The sequence below is a fragment of the Malania oleifera genome, chromosome 4, assembly GCF_029873635.1.
Source record: "Malania oleifera isolate guangnan ecotype guangnan chromosome 4, ASM2987363v1, whole genome shotgun sequence".
Taxonomy (NCBI): Eukaryota; Viridiplantae; Streptophyta; class Magnoliopsida; order Santalales; family Ximeniaceae; genus Malania; species Malania oleifera.
In genome coordinates, this window is record NC_080420.1 from 112,028,745 (window position 1) to 112,049,167 (window position 20,423).

A 20,423-nucleotide genomic window follows, 5' to 3' on the forward strand; every position below is an offset into this window, starting at 1 on the left:
GTTGAACACTTCCAAAATTAAAAACATAAAAGCATATTAGGTAATTAAAATTGAATTTATTAAATAACAAGACTATGATTTTTTCCATTCAAACCTCATTAGAATGGTAATTTGAAATCTCTCATTAGTTTGGCACTAAAAATTGCGAGGCACAAACATTGTTGCTACAAAAGGGTAAGAAGCAAGGAAAACCCAAACCAAAGATGCATCCAAACTTAGATGACCCTACTTGTATATCAGTCATTGTATCTCATTTTGAGTTGATTTAATTGAGAAACCTCTACATGTGCGATTTAGACGTCTCTAATTAGAAGATATCATATTAGTATTTGGACCCACATAAATAAGAGATACTGCTTAATGTGAAATCCAATAATATAAATCTCACATCATTTACATAGGTTCAAATATCAATACAATATTTTATAATTGAAAGGTTCTATCTAAATTCTAGGGGAAGGAACTACCTTTTATAAGTATTTCTCAATTAGATTGCCACAAAATTGTTGAAAGATTTTGGATTTTTAAAAAATGCTTAACATCTTGGTTGTAAACATCATGCCCACATGATGAGTAACAGAGGGACCTATATATTAAGGAGGTTGGCGAGGAGGGATTTAGAATTTTAGATTTAGATTTGGGTAGATTTGGACTTAAGTATATTTAGACAAAACTCAATAGAATTTTCTATTATATTTTGTCCAAGTTTACACAAATCCAAATCCAATACCTATGCTTAACTTTCTATTTTTTAATTTCTATATAGAAAATTGAAAAAATAATAAACAAGTATTTTCAAATTTTCACAACAAATTGAACTGAAAAATAATATGATATTTTTAAAAATGAAAATAAAAAATAAAACTTTCACGAGTGAGTATTGGCCCTACCTTTTTACAGAATTGCGTCTTTGTGTTGTGAAGAGTAAAATTCTTGGCCATTTTGGAAGCCATGGGCATCTAGAGGTTCCAAAAGCAAAGAGAGTGGACAGACCTGACCTCCATTTTGCAAGCAAGGGGTTGATTTCGGCTTACACAAGTGGCAAACTTGAGAACTGTTTAGCATACATCTCCAAGGAATGAACAATGCGTCACTCTTTTTCCAATCTTCATTTGACAATGCAGCATTTGGCCCTGGCCCAGGCCCAGGCCCAACAGGAGATCAGCCCAATTTACACAAGCCTTTTCCATTCCCAGGCCCACTCAAAATCAGATTGGGCCCAAGTAAAAACAAATAATGAGTACTTCTGGTAGTCTACATTTTTGCATTTTGCAAGATCACACCATGAGAATAAGCAATGCAGTGGTTTTCATTTTCGCATCTTGGAGGGAGAGACGGACCCAATCCAGGAAAGGATGGCACTCGGAATGCCTGAAAAAATATGAACAAAACCTGGATTTTCTCCTGCCGTTTTGTGAAATGAAGGGGAACTTTTAGTAGCTTTAAGTCTGGCCTTGAGATCCTCGTTCTCTTTCTTAAGCTGCAGAAGTGGAAATCCAGGCATGAAATTTATCAGAAGTTTGAAACAAACAAAATTAATGACTTCCCATTTGGCACCTAAGAGTCCATATCAATATTAACTTGCTGTGTCAGGGAGACTTTAATGTCAGGCAGATGATCTATCAAATAATCTCACGGTTCACCTCATCTTATAAAACGATATGTTTCTGTAAACCATGATGTTTTGTTTTTTCTCAAACGAAGCGGTTTACGACTGCTTTGAAGCTTAAAGCAGCAGAACTCAAAAGCTGAAAGGATGAGTTTGGGAGTATAGATTTTGGGCCTCATATTGTGAATTTGGTTGAGATTCAATATAAAATTCAAATCCGAGGTTTGAACTCCTAAGTACAAAAAACAAGTGAAGCTAGAACATATTTCTGCTTCATTTCAATATTATTATTATTATTGGTCTAACAGAAGACATGAGATATGCCTCAAGAAAATCTACCAACAGTTATAAACGAAGTCATTATTCCATTATATATATTGGTCCTAAACAGCATAACCTTTTTTTTTTATCTTACCTCCTCAACAGTGAATGCAAGGTCTTCCACAGCTTGCTGCAATGATGAAATTGTCTGCAATGTGACATCTTTACAAGCTAATTCCAAGTCTTCAACTGAGTTAGGATCAAAGAAAATTCCCTCCAGTATGAACAAGTTCTCAAGTAACTTCACATCTTCAATATCCAGTTTCTCCCTCAACTATGCGGAGGTAAGTTTGTCCATTTAGAGATTAAACAGTAGTTCAAACAAGAGTAGCTTCGGGGGGTTCCAGTACTAACCTTGTGTAGAATTCTCTCACATGGTTCATCTTTTGTTGGATAGGGCGCTCCCTGCTTTTTGTTGTACATATCTTCAGCTTGGTTTGCACACGGTGATGCCTTTATGTGCTTTGCCCTGCCCAAACCAGATGAACAAGTTAGCCCTTCTGTTTACTTCTTCTCATAAGAAAAGCTCTGGCAACAACAATTTTAAGAAATTAACGTCTAGTTACCAAATCCTGTTTTTAAATGCAAACAGATATTTTGATCATTAAAATTCCAATCTACCAATAAAAGCATCTGAATACTCAAAAGGTAAAAAAGCAAATGCCAAAACCCGAAGCTTAAGCATTATTTGATGATCATATCAAGAAAGTAAGTTTCCCAGGAAAGAACTGCTTCAACATTTTTTTCCCACAACAATTAAATCCATGATGAGTACTACTTGTTTACCTTAAACTAAAATTTGCCATTACGTTCATATAAATATTGAAAGCTATATGTTCCCAAATGATGCAGCTTAACAGACCTTGTACCAAAGCGGAGAGTGGACAGGCTCTCTGATGCATTTGAAGGACTAGGTGAGCAACAACACAGCAATGCGGTTCGTGAGTAGCCTCCCTGTAAGAAGAGAACTACTTGGTGTTCAATAGGAGCAGACAATGGTATGCTGAGTTTGGAAGGTGGGGAAGAAAACTGACAAGAGCATCCTGTAGAAGTCGAGTCAGCTTTGAATCGCGATATGGAATGTGATTTGCTTTGCCTTGTGAACATGTCAATGCATTTATTACATTTCCAAGGGCAGACAGGGATTTGTTGATAGTCTTAGCTTCGTCAAGTACTCTTCCCTCAGCCCCAGTTTTATCTACCTTCTCTGACCCCGCCAAGTCAACAAGAACTAACTTTCCAGTTTTGACCCTGATCACAGTTTTAAAATGCGGAGGACTTGTCATCTGATTTTGAAAGGTGTTTTGCAAAGAAAGAATACCTTTTTTCCCCAGTCAATTCCATCTGAACAGTAAAAATGTAAACACAATGACTTCTACTGCTGGCCATATTCATTTCTATCCATGTTAAGCTCAAAAACAGAATATGCAAGACTACCACAAACAAACAGATATATAATTGCAGAATATTAAAACTAGAAAAGATAATATAGAAGGATACGAGTCTCTCCAACAGTCCTGTTTGCTATCCCTGTCTGCAATTTAAAGATCAATATTAGCAGCTGAAAAGAAAGACATAAAGCTGGAAAAAATTTCTTAAGACAGTTTGTGTTACCGATAGGCTTAGCAATGCTTCTGCGGGGTCCATTAGAGAAATCTGTATGTAGAGATTATCAGAGGCTATTTCAAAGGGGGGGAACTATGTAATCGTATTTAATAAATAAACAACTCAACATCCAATTTGAGGATTGGATGCGAACCAAATCAGCACTGCTGTCTAATCATTGCATTTCAAGAAATCCCAACTTCTGTTGGTGGTAATGACTAAGGCAATGTTGGCATAAAATTCACATGAATATTGGAACTGGACAATAAGTCAGTTTGGACAACAAAGTTATGTCCTTACAGGCATTGGGCATGTTAGCCCTCAGACTATGGCCCTACAACAAGAATAAATGGTGCCTTCTATATCTCTGCAGTCTGCATACATGTGTGTGTGTGTTTTATTTGTTATTTTACGTGTGCATGCACATGCTGTGCATGCAAATATACATTTACATTTCTATATAAATAGTTATAAAGTAAAATAAGATCATAATATAGCTGCCACTGATACAATTTCATGACAAGATTAAAATCAAGCATAGAGCCTACAAAAAAAAAAAAGTCACCTGTGTCACACCAGACAACATTATTCCTTGCCCTTTACTCTCCTTAATTTGTATGTTGTCCTTTGACAAATCATAGAGGTCCCTGTAGTAAAGGAAATACAATTGTGAGAAAATTTGGAATGATGAACGCCCCAAAATTTCCTCAAATTCAACACCTGCCCCATGGATTAAGGAATTCCTAAGTAGTGAGGTATGAAAGTGAATTTGCATATTTGATAAAAATAGAAAAAAACTACCCTTTTTTAATACAAACCTTACTTTCTCCATATAGATTTCTACCTGCAAATCATTGAAAAAAAAATCATAAATTACCTATTTTTTTAACCCCTATTTGATGACAGAGACTATAAGGTAAGTCTCAATACCATTGACAACTTGATTGTGTATTTGACTGACTCATTAGAATTCTTAATACCCTCGAAAAGTCCATCTACAACTCTTGGAAGTAACCCTTTCTTTGGCTCATCACAGCCTATGATGCTGAGTCCCTGATCAAATAAGCTCACACATGAGCTTAATGTGATGAAGACAACTACAGTACATGGAATATATTAATGACATCATCACGTCACCTCCATGCTATATGTCTTCCCTGCTCCTGTCTGTCACCAAATGCATGAGGAAAGTTTGTCAATTGGATAGAATTTCTACGTAGATCAGTAATTTGGCTGATGAATATACACTTGAAATTTATTATTATAAATAAATAAATAAAACAATAATAAGCCAAAGAAAAAAGGCACCTCTACAAGAACACTTGAGTTCCTGAATTTCATTGTAACCTCAAATGCACAAATCAAATCAAACCCGTTAAATTGAATATTTAAAATATAATTCGTATTTTAACTCTGAATATATCCATTATGCTTGATTTTAGAACTTAAAACAGAAGGGCAAAGATTTTCGACATCACAACAGTATCAAAGCCTTATCATGAATGCTCTGTGAGGAAAGAAATAAATAATTAATCAACACCTCCAGATTCACCTACAACCTTTAATTATATATTATAGATTATTGTTTTAGAATCATATCTCTTCCTATTATTTAACATCTTCAGATTTCTTTACTTTCTATCTTACAGAATACACACTGCTATTGCAGAATCTGACCAGCACAAGCTCCTTTAATAGCATTGATAGATCAGAAGTCCATGGGAACATTGACATGGAAACAAAGATAAACAATTATGCACGTATTTTATCCAAAACACAAGTTTATCTTGGTCTCTTGATGGCCTGGGAAAAAAACATGTTTGTCTATTGATTATTCAATCAGTATAAATAATTAGTCCTTTGTAATGACAGAACACAATTAAGCACCTTGTGTTTTATCATAGTTCTCCATTATGCTATGTCAAACACATGCACCCTGTCCTCCAAGTATATCAATAATTCCCATCACTAAAATATAAAAAATTCAAAATCAATTTGCATGTATGGAGGTCCAGAAATTAATGTCTGTGTTGTGCTACATACAACTACATATTCCACATTCAAAACAATATGAATACCAAGGCAATTATTAATTCAGTCAGAAGTGGGCATCCTTAGGAATGATTTCCACAGAAGTAGCCATGTCTTACCTGTCCATAAGTGATGATTGTCCCATTTACTGCATTAACAGCATCTGTTTAATTAAAAGAACAAAAAAAATTGAAAGTGAAATGAAGCTGATTAGAAATAGTTGGTGCATCAAACAAGGGCTTTATTTCTCAACCTGTATCAAGAAATGAAAAAAATAATTTTCATTCGTATGTATTCAGTAAACAGTAGAGGTGGGTATATATACAAATACCGAGGGACAAAACTGTAACTCTACTGACCCTAAATACAAACTAATATAACAGAAAAATAAAACAAAAAACTTATTACTCCCCCTCAAGATGGACTATATATATTCCCTAGTCCCATCTTGCCAATAAAATGATTAAATTGATACAACCCAAGGGCCTTGGTTAGAGCATCTGCGATCTGATCATTTGTTTTTACATGAAATAGCTTGATAACTCCCTCTTGCAATTTCTCCCTTACAATGTGACAATCCAATTCGATATGTTTAGTCCTTTCATGATATACCAGATTGGAAGAAATATGAATCGCAGCTTGACTATTGCAATACATCAAAGCCGGATGATGAGATGTAATACCAAAATCTGAAAACAAATTTTTCAACCAAATAACTTCACAAACAGCCGCTGCCATAGCTCTATATTCTGATTCAGCTGAAGATCTAGAAATGTCATGTTGTTTCTTGGACTTCCAACTAATCAAATTATCACCCAGAAAAATAGCAAAACTAGTAACAGACCTCCTAGTATCAGGACAAGCTGCCCAATCTGAATCTGTATAAACTTTCAACTGAAAACTATCTGAAACAGCAGAGAAAATCAAGCCCAATCCCACCATACCTTTGATATATTGCACTATTCTATGAGCTGCAGCCATATGAGGTGTTTTAGGTTTACTCATAAATTGACTTACCCTTTGAACAGCAAAAGTAATGTCTGGCCTTGTTATAGTCAAGTATATCAACCTTCCAACTAACCGTCTATATTGAGAAGGATCTTCTAGTTCATCACCATCACTAGAATTGAGAGCCATATTCTGAATCATTGGTGTATTAGCTGGTTTACAGCCAAGCATGCCACAATCCTCAATAATTTCTAATGAATACTTCCTTTGACACAAGTGAATCCCTTTAGAAGACCTAGCAGCTTCGAGTCCCAAGAAATATTTCAAAGGACCTAAAACTTTCAACTTGAAATGAGTATTCAAATAATTCTTCAAAGAATCCATAGCATTAATATCATTGCTAGCAATTAAAATATCATCAACATATACTAAAAGCATGATGATAGATGCGCCTTCAACCTTAGAGAAAAGGGAATAATCTGATTTTGATTGAGTAAAACCAGCAGCTGTCAAAGTAGTAGAGAATTTAGCAAACCATTGTCGTGAGGCTTGTTTTAAACCATACAAGGACTTTCTAAGCTTACAAACCATATTAGTCTCCCCCTTGCTGTCAAAACAAGGTGGCAATGCCATATAAACCTCTTCATGAAGATCACCATGCAGAAAAGCATTATTCACATCCATTTGAATAATTTGCCAGTTCTTGACAGCAGCAATGGAAAGAAAAAGACGAACTGTTGTAAGTTTAGCTACAGGACTAAAAGGCTCATGATAATCAAAACCCTCCAATTAAGTGTACCCTTTAGCAACGAGGCGAGCCTTACATCTTTCAACACTGCCATCTGAATTTAACTTCAGTTTATAAACCCATTTGCAGCCAACAAGATGTTTTCCAGCAGGCAAAGAAACTAAGTCCCATGTATGATTCTGTTCCAAGGCTAAAATTTCCTCTTGTATAGCAGTCCTCCATTCAGGATAAGAAATAGCTTGAGAAAAGGTCTTTGGCTCAAAAAGAATGGAAGTGATTAGAACAAAATGCTTATGAGAATCAGATAATTTGTCATAAGAAAGATAAGAATGAAGAGGATGAGAAGTATTCTGAAAAAGAAAGCCCAGCATCCTATGAAGAAGAGAAACCAGGAGAATGTAACATGGCCTGCTGATAGTGATAGGATTGAAGATATATAGGAGGATGTCTTACATGAGCTGATCTTCTAGGAGGATCAACTTGAGGAAGGAAAGCTAAAGGATGATCTGAATGTAGAACTGAATCAAATGTAGATGAAGTAGGATAAAAATAAGAAGCTGGAGCAGGTGATGAAAGAGAAATATTTGAAGCAGGTGAAGCAGAAAATTCAGAATCTGAAGTTATCGTGAGTAAAGAAACAAAAGAAAAAGATGGAGAAAAAGAAATATTTGAAGAAGGAAAAGATATGGAGGAAGACTTGTCAAAAGGAAATACATTTTCATGAAATACCACATCTCTAGAAATGTAGGAAACCTGAGTTTCTAAATTGAGCAATTTATAGCCTTTAACACCAGAAGGATATCCAAGAAAAACTGATTTTACAGCTCTCGGAGAGAACTTGGTTCGATTATGAGAAAGTGTAGAACCAAAACACAAGCATCCAAGTACTCGATGATGAGAATAAGAAGGAGGTTTATGATATAAGAGTTCAAAAGGACTCTTATTAATATAAGAACACTGTCCCCCCAAAAACATATAGGAACCTTAGCATGAAAAGGCAAAGATCGTGCCACATTAAGAATATGTTGGTGTTTTCTTTCCACAACAGAATTTTGTTGTGGAGTAGCAACACAACTCAATTGATGAAAGACCCCTTTGGAAGTAAAGAATGATTTTAAAGCAAATTTAGGTCCATTATCAGACCTGACAATCCTAATTTTTGCAGAAAACTGAGTTTCTATATGAACAAAAAAAGATTGTAACAAAGTACCAGCTTCTGATTTTGATTTCATTAAAAAAAATCCAAGTAGTTCTAGAAAAATCATCCACTATAGAAAGAAAATACTTGAAACCTTCCTTTGTAGGAATTGACATGGGTCCCCATATATCACAATGAACCAAATGAAAGGGAATATTAGATTTATTATTGCTAATAGCAAAGGGCAATCGTTTTTGTTTAGCAATAGGACAGGTAGTACATGTAACATATTCAGAAGACAAATAAGGAATATGTTTATTCAAAAGTTGTAACCTAGAAAAACAAGGATGTCCTAATCTAAAATGCCACAAGGCTTCATTTGACTGAACAGAAACACAAGTAATAGAAGATTTATCATGCAAAACAGAAGAAGAATTTGAAGAAGTCAATCTGTACAGGCCATCTTGCAATTCACCAGTCCCAATCATCTTCCAAGTTGCAAGGTCTTGCAGAAAACACTTGTCACCTTGAACAATTTAGCGACAGTTTGAAGTAGAAGTAATCTTGCTGACTGAAATCAAATTGAAAGAAAAAGAAGGAACACAAAGCACATTTTTCAAGAGGATAGTAGGACTGAGAACAATGTCACCAATATGTGTGACATTAGCACAAGTATCATTTGGTAATTTTACTAAATATTATATTGATGTTGGTGGATTAGTATATAAACTTGGAGAATGAACCATGTGGTCTGAAGCACCACTGTCAATTATCCAAGTGAATGGAGTTAAAGAATGTGCAGCAAGACAAAATGAAGTGATATTACCTGAGAAATTTGGTAGCAAAGCCGTATTAGCTGAAGGAATACGAGTGGAGGATGCTTGTGGCGTGAGGAGAGCTAGCAATTGTTGATATTGATATTGAGCAAGAATAGTAGATAAATTGCATGTGCATCCATGACAATAACAAACTAGCAGAGGCCGATAATTCAGAAGTTCATCCCATAGCACCTTTAAATCTATGAAATAAGTGCTCACATCACTTTGATTTTGGCGCAGGGCAGAAATAGTAGATTGCAACTCAAAAATCTGAGGTCCATTGCCTTGCGAGAATCGTTCTTTCAGCTCAAGCCACATTGCTCTGGAAGAATCAACATATATAACACTCTGAGCAATCTTTGAAGACAAAGAATTAAGAAGCCAAGACAGTACGACAGTATCACATTTGCTCCAAGAAGAAAACAAAGGATCATCCTTGGCTGGAATAGAAAGTGATCCATCAATAAAACCAAGCTTATTGCGTGCCTTCAGAGACAGAAACATCGATCGAGACCATGAAAGGTAGTTGTTGTTGCTCAATTTCTCGTTCATCAATAGAACTCCAGGATGATCGGCATTGGTGAGAAAATAGGGGCTGTGTGGATCAGATTCGACATTCGCAGCAGAACTTGCAGGTAGATTTTCACGAACAGAAGATTTTCCGCCATGATCAAAAAGAGAAAAAGGGAAAATGGAGAATCGAGGAAGGAGAATCGAAGAAGAATCAAAAAGCGTGCAGACTCCCGCCACACTTTCGCTCTGATACCATATCAAGAAATGAAAAAAATAATTTTCATTCGTATGTATTCAGTAAACAGTACAGGTGGATATATATATATATATACAAATACCTAGGGACAAAACCGCAACTCTACTGACCCTAAAGACAAACTAATATAACAAAAAAATAAAACAAAAAGCTTATTAATGTGAAAAGCCAGATTTTGATGATGGATCATTTGCCTTCTATTAATACAGCTTTTTCTCTTGTTATACAAGAAGAGAGACAACGAGGCATTAGTCATTGTGGCTTTGCTGGACACATTGTTGATAAATGATACAAGTTACATGGTTATCCTCCTAACTATAAATTTAAAGACAGAACCAAGGTTGGATCTGCTTCTGTAAATTCAGCTCAACAATCCGCTTTTGTAAATTCAACTCAACAAGTTTTTGTTGCTGATGATACACCACAGATCAATATCAATAATTGCTAGCTCTCCTCACGCCACAAGCATCCTCCACTCCTATTCCTTCGGCTAATATGGCTTTGCTACCAAATTTCTCAGGTAATATCACTTCATTTTGTCTTGCTACACATTCTTTAACTCCATTCACTTGGATAATTGACAGTGGTGCTTCAGACCACATGGTTCATTCTCCAAGTTTATATACTAATCCACCAACATCAGTATCATATTCAGTAAAATTACCAAATGGTACTTGTGCTAATGTCACACATATTGGTGACATTGTTCTCAGTCCTACTATCCTCCTGAAAAATGTGCTTTGTGTTCCTTCTTTTTCTGTCAATTTGATTTCAGTCAGCAAGATTACTTCTACTTCAAACTATCGCTTAATTGTTCAAGGTGACAAGTGTTTTCTGCAGGACCTTGCAACTTGGAAGATGATTGGGACTGGTGAATTGCAAGATGGCCTGTACAGATTGACTTCTTCAAATTCTTCTTCTATTTTGCATAATAAATCTTCTATTACTTGTGTTTCTGTTCAGTCAAATGAAGCCTTGTGGCATTTTAGATTAGGACATCCTTGTTTTTCTAGGTTACAACTTTTGAATAAACATATTCCTCCTTTGTCTTCTGAATATGTTACATGTACTACCTATCCTATTGCTAAACAAAAACGATTGCCCTTTCCTATTAGCAATAATAAATCTAATATTCCCTTTCATTTGGTTCATTATGATATATGGGGACCCATGTCAATTCCTACAAAGGAAGGTTTCAAGTATTTTCTTTCTATAGTGGATGATTTTTCTAGAACTACTTGGATTTTTTTTAATGAAATCAAAATCAGAAGCTGGTACTTTGTTACAATCTTTTTTTGTTCATATAAAAACTCAGTTTTTTGCAAAAATTAGGATTGTCAGGTCTGATAATGGACCTAAATTTGCTTTAAAATCATTCTTTACTTCCAAAGGGGTCTTTCATCAATTGAGTTGTGTTGCTACTCCACAACAAAATTCTGTTGTGGAAAGAAAACACCAACATATTCTTAATGTGGCACGATCTTTGCTTTTTCATGCTAAGGTTCCTATATGTTTTTGGGGGGACAGTGTTCTTATAGCTGTTTATCTTATTAACAGAACTCCAAGTCTTGTTCTTATTAATAAGAGTCCTTTTGAACTCTTATATCATAAACCTCCTTCTTATTCTCATCTTCGAGTACTTGGATGCTTGTGTTTTGGTTCTACACTTTCTCATAATCGAACCAAGTTCTCTCCGAGAGCTGTAAAATCAGTTTTTCTTGGATATCCTTTTGGTGTTAAAGGCTATAAACAACAACAACAAAACCAAGCCTTAGTCCCACTAAGTGGGGTCAGCTATATGAATCCTTTTCCGCCAATTTATGCGATCATGGACCATTTCTTTTGATAGATTCAAAGATATTAAATCCTTACTCACTATCTCCTCCCAAGTTATTTTAGGTCTACCCCTACCCCTTCTACTGCCCCCCACAGTAACTAAGTCACTCTTCCTCACAGGTGCACTATAAGGCCTATGTTGCAAGTGTCCATACCATCTGAGTCGTCCTTCCCTTATCTTATCTTCTATAGGAGCTACACCTAACTTACCACGAATATGTTCATTCCTTAATTTATCTTTCAATGTTATAACACTCATCCATCCAAGCATCCTCATCTCGGCAACTTTTACTTTTTGGATATTATGTTTCTTCGTCGCCCAACATTCTGATCCATATAGCATAGCTGGTCTTATAGCTGTCCTATAAAACTTCCCTTTCAATTTTAAGGGTATTCTACGATCACATAGAACACTTGAAGAATTTCTCCATTTTACCCAACCTGCTTTAACTCTATGCATTACATAATCTTCAATTTCTCCTTCAGCTTGCATAATAGATCCAAGGTATCGAAATCTACAAGTGCTATTTATTTCTTCATCATCAAGTTTAACTTTGTCTCCAATATTCCTCCTATCATTACTAAAATTACATTTCATATATTCTGTTTTATTTCTACTTATCTTAAAGCCTCTAGATTCCAAAGCTTCTCTCCATAATTCTAACTCAGCCTCTACTCCATCCCTAGTTTCATCAATTAATACAATATCAACTGCAGACAACATACACCATGGAACCTCCTTTTGAATACTCTTAGTCAATTGGTCCATCACTAAAGCAAAAAGATAAGGACTCAAAGCAGATCCTTGATGTACACCTATGGTAATTGGAAATTCTCTAGTTTCTCCATCTATAGTCTTTACACTAGTCATTACTCCATCGTACATATCCTTAATGATATCGGTATACCTACAACATACACCCTTTTTTTCTAAAACCCACCATAGAACTTCCCTAGGTATCCTATCATATGCTTTCTCAAGGTCAATAAATATCATATGCAAGTCCCTCTTCTTTTCTCTAAACTTTTCCATTAATCTTCTTAAAAGATAAATAGCTTCTGTGGTAGATCTCCCAGGCATAAAACCAAATTGATTTTCTGAGATCTTCGTTTCTAACCTTAATCTTTGTTCAACTACTCTTTCCCATAGTTTCATCGTATGACTCATAAGTTTAATTCCACGATAGTTATTACAATTTTGAATATCTCCTTTATTTTTGTATATAGGTATTAAAATACTTTTCCTCCATTCATTTGGCATTTTCTTAGTTTTTACAATTGTATTAAATAAATTAGTTAACCATATAATTCCGTTATCACCCAAGCATTTCCAAACTTCAATTGGGATGTTATCTGGTCCCATAGCTTTCCCATTTTTCATCTTTTTTAGTGCAAACTTAACTTCGTTAACTCTAATTTTTCGAATAAATCTTATATTTTTAGTCTTTTCCTCATTTGACAATTCTAAATTTAAGCCTTCTATTTGGTTTTCGTTAAACAACATACTAAAGTAACTTCGCCATCTTTCTTTAATATCTTCGTCCTTAACCAAGACAATATCATCCTCACTTTTTATACATTTTACATTTCCTAAGTCCTTGTTCTTCCTTTCTCTAGCTTTAGCAAGTTTAAATATATCTCTTTCCCCTTCTTTTGTACCTAATCTATCATACAAACTATTAAATGATCTATATTTAGCTTCACTAACGGCCCTTTTTGCATCTTTTCTTGCCTCCTTATATTTTTCAAAGTTATCGCTGTTTCTACATTTTTGCCACGTTTTATACCAAATTCTTTTTGTCTTTATGATTTTTTGTATATCTTTATCCCACCACGAACTTTCTTTGCTATTTGAGAATCTTCCCCTTGATTCGCCTAAAATCTCTTTTGCTATCTTTGTAATAGAGCTAACTAATCTATTCCAAAGAGTATTTGAATCTATCCCATCCTCTAAGGTCCAATTCTCATCTTTGATCATTTTATTTTTAAATTTTATTATATTTTCTCCTTTTAGGTTCCACCATCTAGTTCTCCTACACTGGTTTATTTTATCCTTTTTCTTCCATTTTTTAATGCATATATCTAACACTAAGACTCTATGTTGTGTGGTTAGACTTTCACCTGGAATAACTTTACAATCCTTGCATGATACACGATCTACCCTCCTAGTTAAAAAAAAATCTATTTGACTTCTATTTTGTCCACTTTTAAAGGTTATTAAGTGTTCTTTCTCTTCTTAAAGCAAGTATTCATTATACTAAAATCATATGACATAGCAAAGTCTAAGATCATCTACCCAGACTCATTTTTGTCTCCATATCCATATCCTCTATATATCCTTTCATAATTTTTATTATCTCTTCCAACGTGTCCATTTAGATCTCCTCCTATAAATATTTTTTTAGTCCCTAGTATGCCTTGTATAATACTATCCATATCTTCCCAAAATTGTCTCTTAAGATTTTCTGCTAAGCCAACTTGAGGAGCATAAGTACTAATGATATTTATTATCTCTTGTCCTAATACCATTTTGATTTTTATAATTCTATCCCTTACTCTAATTACATCCATAACGCTATCTTTTAAGTTTTTGTCTATAATAATGCCTACTCCATTCTTATGTTTTTCTTTTCCAGTGTACCAAAGTTTAAAACCTGATTTATCAATTTCTCTAGCTTTCTCCCCCACCCACTTAGTTTCTTGAAGGCAAATTATATTAATTCTTCTTCTAATCATTGTATCCACAATTTCCATACTTTTACCCGTAAGTGTCCTTATATTCCAAGTTGCTAATCTAATCCTAGTTTCCTGAACTAACGTCTTTACCTGCCCACGTCCAGAATGATGCAGGAACCCTCGCATATTTGACACCGTACCCGGGCGCCGACACGGCGCGTCGCTTCGGGGCAACGACCTAGCCCACCCTCGCCCACTTTTCGCTACACCCGGGTGGTTCAAGTGCAACGCGTCGCTCGTAGGGGACGCCCCAGCAAATATTCGGTAAGGATTCATATCATAGTGATCTGACAAATTTTACGCTGGCTGTCAGCTACCTAACGCAACCCTCCTCCTTAACCCAGGCTTGGGACCGGCTGTGTGTGAAAAAATTAGGACATTTAAGTGCATCACAGGCGGAGTTAAATTGCTCAATTTAGAAACTCAGGTTTCCTACATTTCTAGAGATGTGGTATTTCATGAAAATGTATTTCCTTTTGACAAGTCGTCCTCCATATCTTTTCCTTCTTCAGATATTTCTTTTTCTCCATCGTTTTATTTTGTTTTTTCACCCACGATAGCTCCAGATTCTAAATTTTCTGCTTCACCTGCTTCATATATTTCTCTTTCATCACCTGCTCCAGCTTCTGATTTTTATCCTACTTCATCTACATCTGATCAGTTCTACATTCAGACCATCCTTCAACTTTCCTTCCTCAAGTTGATCCTCCTAGAAGATCAGCTCATGTAAGACATCCTCCTACATATCTTCAATCCTATCACTGTCAGCAGGCCATGTTACATTCTCCTCGTTTCTCTTCTTCACAAGATGCTGGGCTTTCTTTTCAGAATACTTCTCATCCTTTTCATTCTTATCTTTCTTATGACAAATTATCTGATTCTCATAAGCATTTTGTTCTAACCACTTCCATTCTTTTTTAGCCAAAGACCTTTTCTCAAGCTATTTCTTATCCTGAATGGAGGACTGCTATGCAAGAGGAAATTTTAGCCTTGGAACAGAATCATACATGGGACTTAGTTTCTTTGCCTGCTGGAAAACATCTTGTTGGCTGCAAATGGGTTTATAAACTGAAGTTAAATTCATATGGCAGTGTTGAAAGATGCAAGGCTCGCCTGGTTGCTAAAGGGTACTCAATTGGAGGGTTTTGATTATCATGAGCCTTTTAGTCCTGTAGCTAAACTTACAACAGTTCGTCTTTTTCTTTCCATTGCTGCTGTCAAGAACTGGCAAATTATTCAAATGGATGTGAATAATGCTTTTCTGCATGGTGATCTTCATGAAGAGGTTTATATGGCATTGCCACCTAGTTTTGACAGCAAGGGAGAGACTAATATGGTTTGTAAGCTTAGAAAGTCCTTGTATGGTTTAAAACAAGCCTCACGACAATGGTTTGCTAAATTCTCTACTACTTTGACAGCTGCTGGTTATTCCCTTTTCTCTAAGGTTGAAGGCGCATCTATCATCATGCTTTTAGTACATGTTGATGATATTTTAATTGCTAGCAATGATATTAATGCTATGGATTCTTTGAAGAATTATTTGAATACTCATTTCAAGTTGAAAGTTTTAGGTCATTTGAAATATTCTTGGGACTCGAAGTTGCTAGGTCTTCTAAAGGGATTCACTTGTGTCAAAGGAAGTATTCATTAGAAATTATTGAGGATTGTGGCTTGCTTGGCTGTAAACCAGCTAATACACCAATGATTCAAAATTTGGCTCTCAATTCTAGTGATGGTGATGAACTAGAAGATCCTTCTCAATATAGACGGTTAGTTGGAAGGTTGATATACTTGACTATAACAATGCCAGACATTACTTTTGCTGTTCAAAGGCTAAGTCAATTTATGAGTAAACCTAGAACACCTCATATGGCTGCAGCTCATAGAGTAGTGCAATATATCAAAGGTACGGTGGGATTAGGCTTGTTTTTCTCTACTGTTTCAGATAGTTTTCAGCTGAAAGTTTATACATATTCAGATTAGGCAGCTTGTCCTGATACTAGGAGGTCTGTTACTGGTTTTACTATTTTTCTGGGTGATAATTTGATTAGTTGGAAGTCCAAGAAACAACATACCATTTCTAGATCTTCAGCTGAATCAGAATATAGAGCTATGGCAGCAGCTGTTTGTGAAGTTATTTGGTTGAAAAATTTGTTTTCAGATTTTGGTATTACATCTCATCATCCGGCTTTGATGTATTGCGATAGTCAAGCTACGATTCATATTTCTTCCAATCCGGTATATCATGAAAGGACTAAACATATCGAATTGGATTGTCACATTGTAAGGGAGAAATTGCAAGAGGGAGTTATCAAGTTATTTCAAGTAAAAACAAATGATCAGATCGCAGATACTCTAACCAAGGCCCTTGGGTTGTATCAATTTAATCATTTTATTGGCAAGATGGGACTAGCGAATATATGTAGTCCATCTTGAGGGCGAGTAATAAGTTTTTTGTTTTATTTTTCTATTATATTAGTTCGTATTTAGGGTCAGTAGAGTTACGGTTTTGTCCCTAGGTATTTGTATATATACCCACCTCTACTGTTTACTGAATACATTCGAATGAAAATTATTTGTTTCATTTCTTGATACACATTATCAAAAAAATCATTAAGCCCCATAAGAAATATCATAAGATAGGACTGATGATGATATTGAGCAAGAACAGTAGATAAATTGCATGTGCATCCATGATAATAACAAACTGGCAAAGGCCGATAATTCAGAAGTTCATCCCATAGCACATTTAAATTTGTAAAATAAGTGCTCACATCACTTTAATTTTGGCGCAGGGCAGAAATAGTAGATTGTAACTCAAAAATCTGAGGTCCATTGCCTTGCAAGAATCGTTCTTTCAGCTCAAGCCACATTGCTCTGGAAGAATCAACATATATAACACTTTGAGCAATCTTTGAAGACAAAGAATTAAGAAGGCAAGACAGTACGACAGTATCACATTTGCTCCAAGAAGAAAACAGAGGATCATCCTTGGCTAGAACAGAAAGTGATCCATCAATAAAACCAAGCTTATTGCGTGCCTTCAAAGATAGAAACATCAATCGAGACCATGAATGGTAGTTGTTGTTGCTCAGTTTCTCGTTCACCAATAGAACTCCAGGATGATCGGCATTGGTGAGAAAATAGGGGCTATGTGGATCAAATTCGACATTCGCAGTAGAACTTGCAGGTAGATTTTCACGAACAGAAGAATTTTCCGCCATGATCAAAAAGAGAAAAAGGGAAAATGGAGAATCGAAGAAGGAGAATTGAAGAAGAATCAAAAAGCGTTTAGACTCCCGTGACACTTTCGCTTTGATACCATATCAAGAAATGAAAAAAATAATTTTCATTTGTATGTACTCAGTAAACAGTACAGGTGGGTATATGTACAAATACCTAGGGACAAAACCGTAACTCTACTGACCCTAAATACAAACTAATATAACAGAAAAATAAAACAGAAAACTTATTAACCTGTTTATGTGCTCACATAAAGCAGGAATACGAGGAGAAAACACAATTTTTTGAACTTGGAGTTTACTTCATTGTTGAGCTTTTAAAAGGTAAAACCCACTGAGCTAGTAACACTAATTATGTGGCTTAGATTTACTGAATTCATAGTAGGAAACTCAGGTTGTAGAAAACTTGTTACTGAAAATTATTTAGTTTCCCTTTATTTCTCAGCAATCGAACAGAATATTAATTGCACAAAATCAGTTTAAAAGAAGTGTAGTCGTTAAAAAAAAATATTCTGCTTCTTACCTCGAACAATTGGCAAAGCCAGAAATTCATAAACATCAGCTTGACCAGAATCCTCATTGAACACCCTATCAAAACTGAACATAAAATCTCCATCCTTCTCATCCTATAGTTCATCAATATAATTAAATTATGGAATAACTACAGTTTTAATAAATAATCAAAAAAAGGGATAATTAAGGCATTGTTTGTTTTGCATTTCTTAAGAGTTTTCCTCACTTCTGAATACCTTAAAAAAAATAAAAAAGCAGCGAGTTCAGCACCTAAAATTAGGAAAAGAGTAGTTCAAAAAACAAAAGCAAACCTTGAACGTGAAAGTTTCAGCATCTACGGTTTGAATGCAAGTATTATCACCGTGATCGCTTCTCTCTTTGGAGCTTAAAGGTCTAAAGCGTGCACAGACCGTTACGTTGGACATGTCTCTATACCGCGAAGAACATCAATTTTTTCAGGAAATTTCGCCTAAAATTAGACAAAAAGAGTGTTCAGCTAATTGCGATATCTGCAATTACAAAACATCCAGGGCAATTACTTTCAAGCAGGGAGTATTATAACTGAAAATTATTGTTTGATTAGCATTGTGGAGGTACTCTTTCTATTCGGAACTAAAATCACTTGGATGAATTTCGAAAGCAAGAAAAAGTACTTCCAAAATGCTGATTAAACTAAATGAAGGTGAACTGCCACAACAAATCAAAAAATCGCCCCAGGAAAGCATGAAACTTCCAATATTCACGTACCGCACTTGATTTTGAAAATCAAGAAGCTTATGATTCTTCGTTTGGCTGCCGAGAAAATATACGCTCCCCCGTTCTGTGATTTCAGATTTTGGTTTGGCGCGTATCTCTCTCATTTGTGCAATATATAGCACGGCTCAGTGGCGGAGCCATGACGAGTGGGAGTCGCACTGTTGCGAATCTGCAAGAAACTGAAACGGCGTCAATTTTATGTTAGTAATCAAATGGGTTCAAACTCAAAGTTCAAACTACTTTCGGGCTTTTTAACAATCCTTTCGTTCCTTACGTACGACATCTAAAACGTATTCTAACAATTTATTTTTAAAAAGTACTTATTAAACAATTTATAAATATAAATAATACATGTTATTAAAGATGCATGAAAATAAATAAAGATGAGAGTGGTTCAATTATACTTACTCCACTGGGGGGATGGGATCAAAAAATTCATTATCTCGGAAGAAATTATAAAATGATTTTTAAACCAGATACGTACAAAATATATCTCTTCTCTTTATACTTGTACAAAATATTTCTTCTCTTAATCTCTCCTCTACTCTTATCCTTACTGTGTATCTACTTCCTTCAAGCATGTAATGTATCTTCAAGCATGCAATGTGTCTTTAAATGAGAAGGAGAGGGTGCCCTTTTATAGGACAATAAGAATTGCAAAGTATTTATTGGGGTGGAAAAACGAATGGGAGACAACCATTAAACCCTTATGGTTTTCATAACACTTCCACTTGAATGTCACTCATATATTAACTATTTCTATTAAGATCTTTAAGATGTCTCATTCTGATGAGATGAACTAATTTTATGAATGTTATAGTAGGTAAAGTTTTTGTGAATAAATTTGTTAGATTATCACTTGATCAGATCTGCTACACATTTATATTACTATTCTTTTGGAATTCATGTGCATAAAAGAATTTTGGAGCGATATACTTTGTTCTATCACCCTTTATGTATCCTCCTCTTAGTTGAACTATACATGCAGCGTTGTCTTCGTATAAACCTATTGGATTGATTGAATACCACAATTTACTTGGATATGAGAAATCATTTATCTGAGCCACGCACATTCTCTACTAACTTCATGGATAGCTAGTATTTCATAATGATTGGAAGATGTTGTTGTAATCATCTATTTTACTGATTTCCAATATATAACAGTTTTTTCATAAAGAAATACATATTTAATTTGAGATTTAGCATTGTGAGGATCAGATATATATCCAACATCTGCATATCCTACTAGTTGAGATTTTGAATCAAATAACTATAATAGACCCAAATCAAATGTACCTCTCAAATAGCAAAGAATATGCTTAATTTCATTCCAGTGTCACCGAGTAGGAGTTG

The 20,423-nt window shown here is 35.1% G+C and overlaps 1 protein-coding gene across 2 annotated transcripts; it reads right to left on the bottom strand.

Annotated features, from left to right (window-relative positions):
* Positions 1-1,077: 1,077 nt before the first annotated feature.
* On the bottom strand, positions 1,078-19,146 carry LOC131153214 (kinesin-like protein KIN-1). 2 transcript variants are annotated; one of them, XM_058105369.1, is made up of 17 exons: positions 19,062-19,146; positions 18,626-18,823; positions 18,325-18,427; positions 5,686-5,729; positions 4,844-4,882; positions 4,673-4,702; positions 4,466-4,588; positions 4,354-4,379; positions 4,101-4,182; positions 3,545-3,586; positions 3,431-3,464; positions 3,252-3,327; positions 2,965-3,181; positions 2,793-2,884; positions 2,285-2,399; positions 2,025-2,204; positions 1,078-1,480 (listed from the first exon to the last, which is right to left on the bottom strand). In XM_058105369.1, the coding sequence occupies exons 2-17, from the start codon at positions 18,737-18,739 to the stop codon at positions 1,310-1,312; spliced, it is 1,488 nt and encodes a 495-aa protein (XP_057961352.1). In that variant the 5' UTR covers positions 18,740-18,823; positions 19,062-19,146; the 3' UTR covers positions 1,078-1,309. The 2 variants fall into 2 exon arrangements, with proteins under 2 accessions (XP_057961352.1, XP_057961353.1); XM_058105370.1 differs by lacking the exon at positions 4,844-4,882.
* Positions 19,147-20,423: the final 1,277 nt, after the last annotated feature.

Bases quoted from the DNA above. Each gene is read 5' to 3' on its own strand.
- LOC131153214 (XM_058105369.1), bottom strand. From the start codon at position 18,739: ATGTCCAACGTAACGGTCTGTGCACGCTTTAGACCTTTAAGCTCCAAA. The intron at 18,428-18,625 runs GTTTGCTTTTGT...GATGAACTATAG, and splicing joins CTGAAACTTTCACGTTCAAG to GATGAGAAGGATGGAGATTT. The intron at 2,400-2,792 runs GTCTGTTAAGCT...TGGTTTGGGCAG, and splicing joins ACTCTCCGCTTTGGTACAAG to GGCAAAGCACATAAAGGCAT.